This window comes from Microcaecilia unicolor, chromosome 5 (assembly GCF_901765095.1).
Source record: "Microcaecilia unicolor chromosome 5, aMicUni1.1, whole genome shotgun sequence".
In the NCBI taxonomy this organism is placed as follows: Eukaryota; Metazoa; Chordata; class Amphibia; order Gymnophiona; family Siphonopidae; genus Microcaecilia; species Microcaecilia unicolor.
In genome coordinates, this window is record NC_044035.1 from 359,559,978 (window position 1) to 359,575,409 (window position 15,432).

Here is a 15,432-nt window from a genome sequence, read left to right on the forward strand (position 1 = left end):
TCTTTGTAGATTATCCCTCTGTCACATCACCTTGGAATCTCTCTGGTTTGACTCAACCTCTTGCCCACTGTTTTACCCACTAGGCCATTCCATTCAAAGCTTTCTCTCCTACAGTCCCTGTACTCACCCATAACCTGCAACTGACCAAAGTAGAAGTTAGCAAAAAAATCTACCCGTGATGGATCCTTAAATACTAGATTTCTTGAGGTGAGCGATTAGTGATACTGGTTCTGAAAGTTGGAGACAATCGGCGGTAGGTAACACTTTGAATTGAATATATTGGGAAGCATAGGATTCGTTCTTCATAACTAATTTAAATGCAATTCTGTTAAAAATATTTAGATTCAAGAACGTATTTCTCTAAGTGGGTTATTTCCTATATAGGGAGTTAACTGGAATAGCATGAAGGAAACAGTCTTACAGATAGGAGGGCTAAGTGATCTCTGTTGGTCAGAGATAGGAGGGTTTTAATGTTGCTGTACTTTAGTTGTTTTTATGATTGTAAATTCATTGGCTAGACTGAGGTATATAAGAAATAAATGTTAACGGACTGAAATGAGAAAATGTATTTTCAGCTATGAAAGTTACAGAACCTCCCTCCCTCACTAGTAGACCATGAAAAGAGAAAGTGATGGGTGCTGGTTTGGTCTTCAGTTGTGAGGCTTGTTGCACATTCCTTTCAGTATAAATATATTATTTTTCTAGTTCTGCGTAGGGTTACCATACGTTCTCTTTTAAGAGGACATGTCCTCCTTTTGGACTTCTTCAGATGTGTCCTCTGGGGGTTTTTTGTTTTTTTTAATTTTTAGGAAAATACCTTTTTTCTTTTTTTGTGCCTATGACCAACACACCTACCCACATAATATGCTAAATGATCTCTGGCCTATTAGTCAGTCTGGACACATGGGGGTGCTAGTACATAAGTGTTGCCATACTGGGAAAGACCAAAGGTCCATCAAGCCCAGCATCCTGTTTCCAACAGTGGCCAATCCAGGTCACAAATACCCGGCAAGATCCCAAAAAAGTACAAAACATTTTATACTGCTTATCCCAGAAATAGTGGATTTTCCCCAAGTCCATTTAATAACAGTCTGTGGACTTTTCCTTTAGGAAGCCGTCCAAACCTTTTTTAAACTCCGCTAAGCTAACTGCCTTCTCCTGCCAATCTCCTCTCTGTTTCCCTGCTGCTTGAATCTGTCAAAGGAATTTTGTTCATGCAGCACAACTTTAAGTGTGTGTCATGCAAAGACTTTCACACATCTCGGAAGCCAGTCAAAGTTGTTGAGGGTTTCCGCTCTTCTGATAAGTATGCTTGTGCTCAGACTCGGTAGATTATTTACTGCTATATTGTAAATCAGTTACTGTTTGATGTGTGTTTATTAACTAACATGTCCATATAATATCATAAAGAGCTTAATGGGATATCGCATATAATCCAAGTTCACATCACAGCCAGCAAAGATATCCTAACCAGTCCTGAAAATTTTTTAAGTAATGGGAGGAAAAAAACTCAAATTGTAAAGGCACACGCCTAGTGTTGGTATCACCAACTATTGGGAGGTCCTTCAAATCATCACAGGTAAAAAAAACCTCCTTTTTTGTTATTTTCTAATTATTAACTAACAGCCATTTGTAGTTACGCATTTACCACAATTAAATATTTCTTTAGCAAAAGTAGCAACCATTTTTATTTTTCTTGTCCCTTTTGTTGTCTTTGCAAATATGGTAACCCTAGTTCAGCGTCGGTGCAAATTGCACACAAACACTTCTCTGCCAGCCCTGCAGAATCTGCCTGGTCTATGCACTTTTTATTAGTCATTCCTGATCTCGTAAAATAAAAAAAAGAAGCAGATTGATTTGATTGTTTTTCCATCTTACTAAATCGGAAAATAACTTGTCAAATATTTTGAAGCTCATACAAGGCATCTTAAGAAGTAGTCTACCTTTCCTGGAAGCCAGTGTAATTCAATAAGACCAGGAGTTGCATGGTCACTTTTTTTTTTTTTTTTTTTACCAAAATCAATTTGGTTGCAGTATTCTGAAGAACCTGCAATCAGGACAACAAGGCAGATGAAGCAAAGCAATACAAAACTATTTCAATAATCTAAGTGGGACAGAATTAAGGACCCTACCAATACTGCAGCAAAATGTTCTGTCGACAGAATAGATCGAATGGACCCGAAGAAACGAAATTGTAAAGAAAATTGATTTTGCCACCAAGTTAACTTTTGGGACCAAGAACAGAGTGGTATCCAAATAAACCCCTAATACTTTAAACGTTTTCATGTCAGGAGATCATGGGGAGAGGGCAGTGAAAGAACGAACGTGACTCTGGCAGAAGGGAAGGGCTATGTTAAAAAAAAAAAAATAAAAAAGTAAAAAGTAAATGGGGGGGGGGGGGGGTCCATGGGAGGGACCCAGAACTTATTGCCTGCCTAGGGGCCAGTATAGTATTGATCTGGCCCTTTATCCTAAAAGGATAAAGGTGGGAGAAGGGGGATAGTTGATTGATATCGCCGCTGCTTTTCTGAGTCCAATTTCAATATGTTTCTGCCATTCTAACATCTATTTATCTGCAAACATAAGAATAGCCATCCTGGGCCAGACCAATGGTCCATTTAGCCCAGTATCCTGCTTCCAACAGTGGCCAATATAGGCAGGGCTTTTTTTGAGGGGGTACTTGGGGGTACTGAGTACCGGCACCTTTTCCATTGTCTGCTAAAATTGACCCATGGTCCCCAAGTTTTAATGAATGAGCTCAGGCTCTACACACCAATTCTGCCTTGTCATAGATTCTGTGACTGGTTGCAGGGGGGCCTGGCTATTGTGAGATGAGTCCCTCATTGATCACCCCACCCCTGAAGGGTGGCCTGGCATTCGAGTACCAGCACCTTTTTCGCTAGAAAAAACACACTGAATATAGGTCACAAGGACCTGGCAGAACCACAGAACTAGCAACGTTCCAGACCACTAATCCCAGGGTAGCATGAGAGATTTAGACTTACTGTGTAATTTTGTAACTATGGGGCTCATTTTTGAAAGAGAAAGTCTAAAAACATAGTAACATAGTAGATGATGGCAGATAGACCTGTATGGTCCATCCAGTCTGCCCAACAAGATAAACTCATTGTATGTGATACTTTATATGTATACCTGACCTTGATTTGTCCTTGCCATTCTCAGGGCACAGACCGTAGAAGTCTGCCCAGCACTGGCTTTGCTTCCCAATTACCGGCATTGACACCCAATCTCCACTAAGCTTCTGTGGATCCATTCCTTCTGAAAAAGATTCCTTTGTGTTTATCCCATGCATTTTTGCATTCCACTAGTTTTTCATCTCCACCACCTCCCATGGTAGGGCATTCCAAGTATCTACCACTCTCTCCATGAAAAAATACTTCCTGACATTTTTCCTGAGTCTGCCCCCCCACACCTCAATTCATGTCCTCTAGTTCTACTGCCTTCCCATCTCCGGAAAAGGTTTGTTTGCAGATTAATACCGTTCAAATATTTGAGCATCTGTATCGTATCACTCCTGTTTCTCCTTTCTTCCAGGGTATACACGTTCAGGTCTTCAAGTCTGTCCTCGTACGTCTTATAATGCAAATCTCATACCATTTTTATAGCTTTTCTTTGCACCGCTTCAATTCTTTTTTTTTTACATCCTTAGCAAGATACGGCCTCCAAAACTGAACAGGAGGGGTCTCACCAATGACTTATACAGGGGCATCAACACCTCCTTTCTTGTGCTGGTTATTACACTTCTCTCTATACAGCCTAGCATCCTTCTGGCTACGACTACCGCCTTGTCATACTGTTTCATCACCTTCAGATACTATCATTCCAAGATCCCTCTCCCCATCTGTGCATATCAGACTCTCACCGCCTAACACATATGTCTCCCGTGGATTTCTACTCCCTAAGTGCATCACTTTGCATTTCTTTGCATTGAATTTTAATTGCCAAACATTAGACCATTCTTCTAGCTTCTTCAGATCCTTTTTCATGTTTTCCACTCATGTTTTTACCTTCTAACCCTTCGGCAATCTCACAAATATATTGAACAGAATCGGCCCCAGCACCGATCCCTGAGGCACTCCACTACTCACCTTTCCTTCCTCCGAGCGAATTCCATTCACCACCACCCTCTGGCTTCTGTCCGTCAACCAGTTCCTAATCCAGTTCATCACTTTGGGTCCTATCTTCAGCCCGTCTAGTTTATTCAAGAGCCTCCTGTGTGGAACCGTGTCAAAAGCTTTGCTGAAATCTAAGTAGATTACGTCCATAGCACGTCCTTGATTCAATTGTCCGGTCACCCAGTCAAAGAATTCAATGAGATTTGTTTGGCACGATTTCCCTTTGGTAAAACCATGTTGTGTGGGATCTTGCAACTTATTGGTTTCCAGGAAATTCACTATCCTTTCCTTCAGCATCGCTTCCATTACTTTTCCAATAACCGAAGTGAGGCTTACCGGCCTGTAGTTTCCAGCTTCTTTCTTATCACTACTTTTGTGAAGAGGAACCACATCCGCCATTTTCCAATCCCAAGGAACCTCCCCCGTCTCCAAGGATTTATTAAACAAATGTTTAAGAGGACCCACCAGAACCTGTCTGATCTCCCTCAATATTCTGGGATGGATCCCGTCTGGTCCCGTGTCATAAAGCAGCATTTTTTTTGTTACATTTGTACCCCGCGCTTTCCCACTCATGGCAGGCTCAATTCGGCTTACATATTATATACATGTACTTATTTGTACCTGGGGCAATGGAGGTTTAAGTGACTTGCCCAGAGTCACAAGGAGCTGCCTGTGCCTGAAGTGGGAATCAAACTCAGTTCCTCAGGACCAAAGTCCACCACCCTAACCACTAGGCCACTCCTCCACTGTTGCTACTATTTGAGATTCTACATGGAATGTTGCTATTCCACTAGCAACATTCCATGTAGAAGTCGGCCCTTGCAGATCACCAATGTGGCCGCGCAGGCTTCTGCTTCTGCAGGACGTCAGACTCACAGAAACAGAAGCCTGCGCAGCCTTCTACATGGAATGTTGCTAGTGGAATAGCAACATTCCATGTAGAATCTCCAATAGTAGCAAGATTCCATGTAGAATCTCCAATAGTAGCAAGATTCCATGTAGAATCTCCAAGAGTAGCAACATTCCATGTAGAATCTCCAATAGTATCTATTTTATTTTTGTTACATTTGTACCCTGCGCTTTCCCACTCATGGCAGGTTCAATGCGGCTTACATGGGGCAATGGAGCGTTAAGTGACTTGGCCAGAGTCACAAGGAGCTGCCTGTGCCTGAAGTGGGAATCGAACTCAGTTCCCCAGGACCAAAGTCCACCACCCTACCCACTAGGCCACTCCTCTCACAAAAATGTCCAAATCGGTATTTTCAAAACCTACGTTTGTAGACGTTTTTCTATGCTGTTCGTCCGCAGTGCGCCCCAATCTCAAGGTGTCGTGTTAAGGGTGAGATTTGGGCGTCCCTAAGACTTGGACGTTTTTCAGCCATACTGGAACAAAACAAAAAAACTGTCCAGGACTAAAACTGACATTTGGAGCTAGACTTGTTTTTATAACGAATAAGGCACAAAAAGGTGCCCTAAATGACCGGATGACCTCCCCTTACTCCCCCCAGTGATCACTGACCCCCCTCCCACCCCCACCCCCAAAATGTGAAAATATCACCAGCCTCTGACGACCTCAGATAGCCAGATCCGTTAGATCAGCATGCAGGTCCCTGGAGTAGTCTAGTGGTGGTTGCAGTGCACTGTAGACAGGTGGTCCCAGGCCCATACCTCCCTCTACCCATTACACTTGTGGTAGAAAATGTGAGCCCTCCCAAACTCACCCAAACCCTACTGTACCCATATATTGGTGACCCCTTCACTCATAAGGGCTATTGTAGTGGTGTACAGTTGAGGGCGGTGGGTTTTGAGGGGCTCAGCAGACAAAATAAGGGAGCAATGATGAGATGTGTATCTGGGAGCATTATTTGAAGTCCACTGTCTGTGTGGCCAGTCTACTAAGAATGCTGGTCCTTTCTACAAACGAAGTTGGACCACAGAATCTAATGTTACAAGCTAACTTCCAGGGGGGGGGGGGGGGGGTCACACAAAGTCCTTCCTAGAAAGAAAAACATCCTGAACATTGCAGTGGGCAGAAGAACGTTAATACACCTATTGGGAAACAAACAAAAACAAGCTGAGGGCACCTTTTTTAAAGCCCATGGGCTTTGTCGCATTTGCCGTATGGGAATCTGTACCGCTGCTTTGTAAAAGAAGCCCTAGACAGACCCTTGATGCTAACGGAATACCCGGCCTTTTTCACACGTGAACAGAGGTAGCCCTTCATGAAGTATAGAATAAAGTAACCACCTAAAAATAGAAATAAGTAGACAAAGATTAAGCTGAACCCTAAAAAGCCAAGCTCTGCATACAGTGCAACACCAAAAAAGCAGAAACAGGGTACACTGGCAGAACTACGGGCTGCTCAAAATGGGCTCCTCTCTCCCCTTCCTTCCTTCCCTCCCTCCCAACATTCCTGCCATTGCCTCCCTTCCCAAGGTGTCCTGGTCTGGCCAGATCTCACAATGTTTCATCCCCCCCCCCCCTCCGTACACCCATATTCTATACATCTTTTTTTTACCGCCCTCCCCCCCCCCACCCCCGCATACATACCACGTGCCTCATCCATCATTTTTTTTACAGGCCTCCCCTTTTTTTTTTTTTCTTTCTTTTTTTTTTTTACAGCCCCCCCCCCCCCCCCCCACTCACCAGATGGGCTTGGCTGGCTGGCCCCCAGCCTCCCCTTTCTTACAACCCAATCCCAGCCCTACTCCCACTTCATTCACCGGATGTGCTTAGCTGGCTGGCCTTGGTTGGCTGACTGGCTGGCCCTGGACCCCTTTTTTTAACAGCCCCTTCCTCTCACCAGCTGGATATAGCTGGCTGGCCTCTTCAGGGCAGGAAGGAAGCCCACTCCTTCCTGCCCGCTACCACTGCTCTCCACAATACTACCGCATATTCAAAATGGCTACCGAGACTTTACACAGCGACCTCGTGAGACTGCTGCTTGAAGTCTGGGCAGCCATTTTGAATATGCAACAGTAGCAGGCAGGAAGGAATGGGCTTCCTACCTACCCCGAAGCGACCACTATACCACCAGGCCATGAAAGGTAGGCTCTGGAAGGGCACACTGAGGGGCAGGGGTGGGGCAGACAGCCTTCCTTTTATTTTCCCTGCCTCTGCTTGAACCCGATTGGATACAACGGGAACAGGGATCATGGTATCCAATTGGGTTCAAGCAGAGGCAGGGAAAATACTTAAAAAAAAAAAAAAAAAACTTTCATAACTTGTACTTTTACTAAGTACAAAAGTACTGCTTATTTGTAACGAGTTACAAGTAAAAAGTATTGCAAAAAAAATTTAACTCATTACAAGTAAAAGTACTGAAAATTGTACTTAAGTACTGTACATTACTTCGTTACTACCCATCTCTGCATGGAAGGAGGCAGGCATTGTTCTTGACGGATGAGTGTCTATTAGGCTCATTTTCGAAAGAGAAGGACGTCCATCTTTTGACATAAATTGGAAGATGGATGTCCAAATCGGTATAATCGAAACCCGATTTAGGACATCTCCAACTGCACTCAGTCGCAAGGACGGCCAAAGTTCAAGGGGGCGTGTTGGAGGCATAGCGAAGGTGGAACTTGGGCATGCCTAACACTTGGACGTCCTTGACCCATAATCGAAAAAAACCAAGGACATCCCTGACGGACATTTTCACCCAGACCTGTTTTTCTTAAGAGTAAGGCACAGAAGGGTGCCCGAAATGACCAGATGACCACCGGAGAGAATCGGGGATGACCCCCCCCCCACCTGTTATGTGGAGGAAACAGCGAGCTCTCCAAAACCCACCACAAACCCACTGTACCCATAAATAGGTGCCCCCCTTCACCCGTAAGGGCTATGGTATTGGTGTACAGTTGTGAGGAGTGGGTTTTGGGAGGGGGGGGGTTGGGGGGCTCAGCACAAGAAGGTAAGGGAGCTATGTACCTGGGAGCATTTTATGAAGTCCACTGCAGTGCCCCCTAGGGTGCCCGGTTGTTGTCAGGGGGACCAGGGCACTAGAAATGCTGGCTCCTTCCATACCTAAATGGCTTGCATTTGGACGTTTTTGACATGGACATCTTTGGTTTCGAAAATCGCCGAAAGTCAGAAACATCCATATCTAGGGACGTCCAAATGTAAGGATTTGGACATCCCTGACGGCATTTTTGAAACGAAAAATGGGCGTCCATCTTGTTTCGAAAATACGGGTTTCCCCACCCCTGGATTTTGCCATTTTGCAAGGACGTCCAAATCGCAACTTGGACGTTCCTTTCAAAAATGCCCCTCCACATCTCACTCATACCTACTACTTAGCATTTCTATAGCGCTACTAGACGTACGCAGCGCTGTACACTTGAACATGAAGAGACAGTCCCTGCTCAACAGAGCTTACAATCTAATTAGGACAGACAAACAGGACAAATAAGGGATAAAGACAAAGAGTAGCAAGATTCCAGAATCCCAAAGAGTAGCAAGATTCCGTGCGGAATCCCAAAGAGTAGCAAGATTCCAGAATCCCAAAGAGTAGCAAGATTCTGGAATCCCAAAGAGTAGCAAGATTCCGTGCGGAATCCCAAAGAGTAGCAAGATTCTGGAATCCCAAAGAGTAGCAAGATTCCGGAATCCCAAACACTACTACTTCTTATCATTTCTATAGCGCTACTAGACGTACGCAGCGCTGTACACTTGAACATGAAGAGATAGTCCCTGCTCGACAGAGCTTACAATCTAATTAGGACAGACAAACAGGACAAACAAGAGATAAGGGAATATTAAAGTGAGGATGATAAAATAAGGGTTCTGAACAAGTGAATAAGGGTTAGGAGTTAAAAGCAGCATCAAAAAGGTGGGCTTTTAGCTTAGATTTGAAGACGGCCAGAGATGGAGCTTGACGTACCTGCTCAGGAAGTCTATTCCAGGCATATGGTGCAGCAAGATAAAAGGAACGGAGTCTGGAGTTAGCAGCGGAGGAGAAGGGTGCAGATAACTAACTACCTTCTGCAAACTACTGAAGACCCATCTCTTCAACAAGGCATACCATAAAGGTCAACAAATGTGAACTCCTACACACATATCCAGAACTGTCTTACAATATTTGCTTGTCACACTACTATCAGGTTCTATCATTATTATGTTACCCAAGATCCTTCTGTAATACCAAATGTCTATCTTCTTATATATTTCCACCATTCATGATATATATTGTAAGCCACATTGAGCCTGCAAAGAGGTGGGAAACAAATGCAATAAATAAATAAGAGAGATTTACCCAGTGAACGGAGTTCTGGGGGAGGAAAGTAGGGAGAGATGAGAGTGGAGAGGTACTGAGGAGCTGCAGAGTGAATGCACTTATAGGTCAATAAGAGGAGTTTGAACTGTATGCGGAAATGGATAGGAAGCCAGTGAAGTGACTTGAGGAGAGGGCTAATATGAGCATAACGACCCTGGCGGAATGTTAGTCGTGCAGCAGAATTTTGAACAGATTGAACAGGAGAGAGATGGCTAAGTGGGAGACCTGTGAGAAGCAAGTTGCAATAGTCTAAGCGAGAGGTGATTTACCCAGTGAATGGAGTTCCCAGGGAGGAATGTAGGGAGAGATGAGAGTGGAGAGGTACTGAGGAGCTGCAGAGTGAATGCACTTGTAAGTCAATAAGAGGAGTTTGAATTGTATGCGGAACTGTATGAGAAAAGAACTAGGTTTTGAGGGTAGTTTTACATTTCTTTTCTGCTGATTCAAGACAAGAGCACCTCTTATAAGTAAAATAATGGGCCGTGTAGATGTTCTGCTGGAAAGATAGAATTATCTGTTACTTTACCTGCATTTTTTTTCCTGACTAGTGAGCTTTGATGACTGCACGGGACATGGGGCAGCACTGTACAGCGCCGGGGTTCATTGGCTGAAAGTACGGAAGGACGGAAGAGTCTTGGTAACACATGAGCTACGACTCGATGGCAAGGAGAGAAACGCGTCCATTCATGCCTGGGATTCTACTGGCAAAAGGTTTTCTGCCACAGTCACTCTGAAGAGAGATTACCACCATGTGCAGGTATCGTGGAGAAGTCGAACCTGTTTGCTCAAGACGTTAACATGTCTTCTCTCATTCCTTTGTGCTTTTTAGAGTTTGGGAAATAGGACTTTGCGCTCTAAAAAAGTTTTCAATCTAGTTTGAGATCCTGTTTCACGGAGAGCTGTCTAAACTGAATTAAAAATGCCACATATACGTATATAGAAAGTCATTAAATTATCGAAAGGGATATAAAAAATAGTCAGCTAGGATGGCCATAGCAATAGTCAGCTAGGATGGCCATAGCAAGGAAGGGGGAGCCCATGGGGTTGGGCTAAAAACGTGACAGCAGAATTGAAGGGGCATCATGGATGTAAATCGTGGATCTGGGAGGTAGTGGAAAAGCAGAAGGGAGGGGTCGTCTATGAAATCATTTACTCATTCCTTTCATTCTACATTTTCCTACAGGAGTCTTCAGTGGGTCAGCAGGGAAATCTTCCGGTCCTGACGTTCCCAGAGTCCAAACCTGGCCTGAAGAGACACAAGCGAGACTGGGTTATCCCTACCATTCGAATCCCGGAAAATGAGAAAGGAGTATTCCCCAAAAGTGTGGTTCGGGTATGGGAAATGCTTTTGTAAATCCACAGGGGACTGAATTTTTATGTTTTCAAGAAAGTTTATTGAACTGTATCTGAAGATGCCAAGGGTTAGAAGCAGCCTGAACTTGGGGACTTCCTAGGGGAGGGTGGGCTGTGCACCAATCTGATTTTAGTTTAAATCTTGTTTATTAACAGATGTAATGAACCGTTTACAAATACTTATCAAAGAAATTACATTACAACAAGACGTCCTCCAATGTCATGTCTTCAACAAATGAATTACAATACTGCATTTTTATTTCCCTCAATCTCCCTCCCTCCCTCCCTCCCACCCTGTTATTATCAACTAACATTCTTGGGCAGTGTCACAGTTCCTTTAATTTCCAAGGTAGCATGTAGAACTTGTTTAGTACCATGCTGTCTATAAACTGTGTCTCTGCTATTACCCGCCTGTCCTACTAATCCTTCCCTCCACCCTTCCCTTAGAGTTCCCTTTAAGTCCAACAATAAGGAATAACTGGGTCTCTCACTAATATCAGATGGGGTATTGTCTATCATAGCAGCTTATCTGCCCTCATTGACTGTCTGTACATCAGAATATGATCCAGGTCTCTCCTTGCCGTAAAGTACTGCTCTGCTTGTCACTCTGTCCCCAGTCTACCCGACCAATGTGGTGCCGAAGAGTACCAGATAAGAGTCAGAAATTTAACAGTAAACTTCGCGCTCTAGGCGGGAGAGTGTCCCACAATGGCTCCCATTGCGCCCTATACCTATGGCCTGCTGTACTGTCCAGATCCTGCACTCCGCACCTGTCAATTCTCATTTGCTTTACTAATTGGGATCGCCATACCTGTAAAGGGGGAGCTTCTTTCGCTCTCCAATATTGCAATATGGCTGTTATTCCAAAATATATTGCTATCTTTGCAAATGCCCTGAATCCCTCTGTGGGGTCTGTGGTATACCTAAAGATATTAAATAAGATTGTAGGTTCCCGCACAAGGGTGCAGTGCCATAATTGGTCTATCCCCCCTATAACTTGTTTCCAGAATAGTTCAATACAAGGACAGCTCCAGAACATATGGCCAAGTGAGGCCGCCTCATGGCTACATTTAGGGCATGCCCCTGTAGTGTTAAATCCCGCTTTTTGCGCTCTATGGGGCGAAATGTGTGTTCTGAGCGTCCACCGATATAGCCGTTCCCTCTGCGGAACAGAAAGTCTCTGTTTGTAAATAGATTTCATATGCGCCCTATACTCTTCCTCAGTAAGTATACACCCTAAGTCCTTTGACCACTCCTGCGCTAGTCGCCGGAAGTCTATCTCCTCTGTGGAATCTTTGAGTTGCTGATGGTGGAATTTCAGTGGCACCCTAAGCTGTGCTCCCAGGGTGAACTCCTCTGAAAGAACTTCCACCACATCTTCCGTGAGGTCTGTCCAGTCTAGGGAGGCTACATAATGGTGTAACTGATAATATGCAAACTGATGTGTCTTGGGAATCCCATATCGTGACTGGAGTTCCTGGTACGTGTATATGTGCCCCTCCTCTGTAACTATATGTGCCAGGTATATGATCCCCTTTTTTGCCCATCTGCTAAATATACTGGACCCTTGACCTGGGGGGAAAGCAGGATTATCGCAAATTGACATCCAAGGGGACACTCGGGGGGAGAAGCGACGACGTCTACACACCCATCTCCAAGTTTCCCTGAGGGATCTCAATAATGGGTGTGTCTGAAATGCCATGGCCGGCAGAGGGGTTCCAGAGTGTAGTAAGTGACTAAAGTGGGTACCCCTAAACATCGAGGTCTCCACTGATGTGACAGAAAAATCCGATGTTCCCCGATACCAATCGTTTATGTGCCGCATGGAGCTCGCAATTGCCAAAAATTTTATATTTAAAAGTCCCATGCCGCCCCCCTCTCTCGGGGCTGCTATCTGGTGGTAAGGTATTCTAGGCTTTTTACCCTGCCACAGGTATGCTTGTATTAAACGCTGTAACAGCCTATCGTCTCTATTTTTCAAGTAAAGTGGTAACTGTTGGAAGACATAAAGCCACCTGGGGGCTATCATCATGTTGAATAACGCTATTCTTCCCCAGATAGAGAGCGGTAGTTCCCTCCACATTAATAATTTACTCCTGGTCATTTCCAACAATGGAGAAATGTTTTCTTTATACAGGGAGCTTCTATCACAAGTAATGTATACCCCCAGATATTTCATTTTCACTGCCTCCCATCTAAGTGGGGATTCCCCTTTCCATTTTAAATTAATCCCGGTGTCCATATGCATCGCACAAGACTTGGAAAGATTGAGACTAAACCCCGATAACGCTCCATACTCCTCTATCAGAGTCAAAGCTACTTTAAAGGACTTTTGTGGGTTAGTCAGCACCAGGAGGATGTCATCTGCATATGCCAGCGCGCGAACCTCCTGTTCTCCCAACTGCACACCGCTGATTCTAGGGTCATAATTTAGATGACGTAATAGTGGCTCTAACGTTAAATCGAACAGTAGTGGTGATAAAGGGCATCCCTGTCTTGTTCCCCTGCCTATCTGAAATCTTGACGAGAGCCCCCCATTCGCTGCTATTTGTGCATCCATATTAGTGTATAAAGCCTCAATTGACCAATCTGATTTTATTTTTTCTAACTTCTGCTCACTGTTCCTCTTCAGCTTAAATCCAACAAGGACAAAGAAGTCAAGGTTTTTTACAGTATTACGGGACAAGGTGCTGACTTGCCTCCTGAAGGTGTCTTCACTGTTGACAGAGAGAGTGGTGAATTGATGGTGACAAAGGCTCTAGACCGAGAAGAACAGGACAATTATGTTGTGAGTTCTTGTTTTTATGACAGTCCGGTCCCAGATTGGCTGATAGATGTCCTGACTGAATGGCATCTAGCCAGGAAAGGGAAATGGGACTCGATATACTGCCTTTCTGTGTTTTTTTGCAACTACATTCAAAGCGGTTTACATGGTATATACAGGTCCTTATTTTTACCTGGGGCAATGGAGGGTTAAGTGACTTCCCAGAGTCGCAAGGAGCTGCAGTGGAAATCGAACTCAGTTCCCCAGGATCAAAGTCCACTGCACTAACCACTAGGCTACTCCTCCACTAGCAACATTCCCTGTAGAATCTCAAATAGTAGCAACCACTAGGCTACTCTTCCACTCCTTGGGATTCCGGAATCTTGCTATTTTTTGGGGTTCTACATGGAATGTTGCTACTCTTTCATATTGTGCCTGGAATCTTCTTAATGGCACTTGATACACTGCCTTTCTGTGGTTTTTGCAACTACATTCAAAGTGGTTTACATAGATTCAGGTACTTATTTTGTACCTGGGGCAATGGAGGGTTAAGAGACTTGCCCAGAGTCACAAGGAGCTGCAGTGGGAATTGAACTCAGTTCTTAGGAGGATTTTGTTTTCTCTTTACACTTTTAACATCCTGTATTGTACCCTAAATGTGCTGCCTCTGCTTTCATGTTCTGCTGTATTACTGTCCTACAAACTCATGTTGACAAAAGAATCTAATGATGTCTTGTCTTTTTACAGCTTTTCAGCCACGCTGTATCCTCAGATGGCGTAGCCGTTGAAGACCCAATGGAGATCATCGTAAATGTGATAGACCAGAATGATCATGCTCCAGAGTTCACGGAGAAAGTCTTCAGGGGTTCTGTCCCAGAAGGATCAAAGCCAGGTATGTGATGAAGTGTGATCTCAAAATGCAGACGTTAGGGGTAGATTTAACGGTATAGTTACTGGGGCCCCTGGGGTGTCCTGTGCAGGGGATGAAACTTGTTTGAGGTGCAGGGTCACCAGCTTAATATAGCTTTTAATCACGTGTAGCAGACTGCCAAAATGCATTTTCATTGCAGCTTCATGGGGAATATTCTGGGCCAAAGTTCAATGAACAGTATGGGCTGTTAGTCACACTTAGGTACTGTAATACTACAAAACGGAAAAAGAGCCAAACCCAATCTCAAAGGGTCAAGTGTAGCGAATATACTAATAAATGACAAATGGGAAATACCCTCAGAAACCAAGGTCACTGCCAAGGTCTGACCATCAAGACACTGATATCTATATAAGATTTATGTGCCTGTGATCTTATCTCTTTCATGGGGTATATTTTCCCATATCTTGTCAATAGAATTGATTCACAATGAAACCATTACTGAGCACAAAAAAAACTCTCCAAGCAGCAGGCATTACTTAAATAAACAAACGTAGCTGTCTCATTGCTGGCTGAATGCCCCACACTTCAAACTGGTGACCAGTGGCGTTCCGAGGGGCGCTGACACCCGGGGCGGATCGCCGATGTGCCCCCCCCCCCCCGGGTGCACGCCGGTCAGCGTCGTTGGTTTCCATGTTCCCTCTGCCCTGGAACAGGTTACTTCCTATTCCGGGGCAGAGGGAGCATGGAAACCAACGACGCTGACCGGCATGCGGCACCCCCCCCGCGACGTGCACCCAGGGCAGACCGCCCCCACCCGCCCCCCCCCCCCCCCTTGGTACGCCACTGCTGGTGACTTTCAACGGGGCCCAGATCGTTTCGCCCCCTTCAGGGCTTTGTCAGGAACCACTCAACTTAAGCATAATTGTTGAGGTATGAATTTCTAGCTATCCAAAAAACGGCGAATACAAAAGGAAAGTTTTGTGTCTCAGAAAATTCATACCCCAACAATTATGCTTAAGTTGAGTGGTTCCTGACG

General features: G+C 44.6%; 1 protein-coding gene across 1 annotated transcript in view; it reads left to right on the forward strand.

The window, feature by feature from the left end:
* The window catches only part of CDH1 (cadherin 1), a 104,573-nt gene that overhangs the window by 56,956 nt on the left and 32,185 nt on the right, over positions 1-15,432 (forward strand). Inside the window, exons 3-6 of the mRNA XM_030204643.1 lie at positions 9,957-10,165; positions 10,592-10,741; positions 13,394-13,549; positions 14,273-14,417. Coding sequence (XP_030060503.1) covers positions 9,957-10,165; positions 10,592-10,741; positions 13,394-13,549; positions 14,273-14,417 — 660 coding nt within the window. The remainder of the gene's footprint in view (positions 1-9,956; positions 10,166-10,591; positions 10,742-13,393; positions 13,550-14,272; positions 14,418-15,432) is intronic.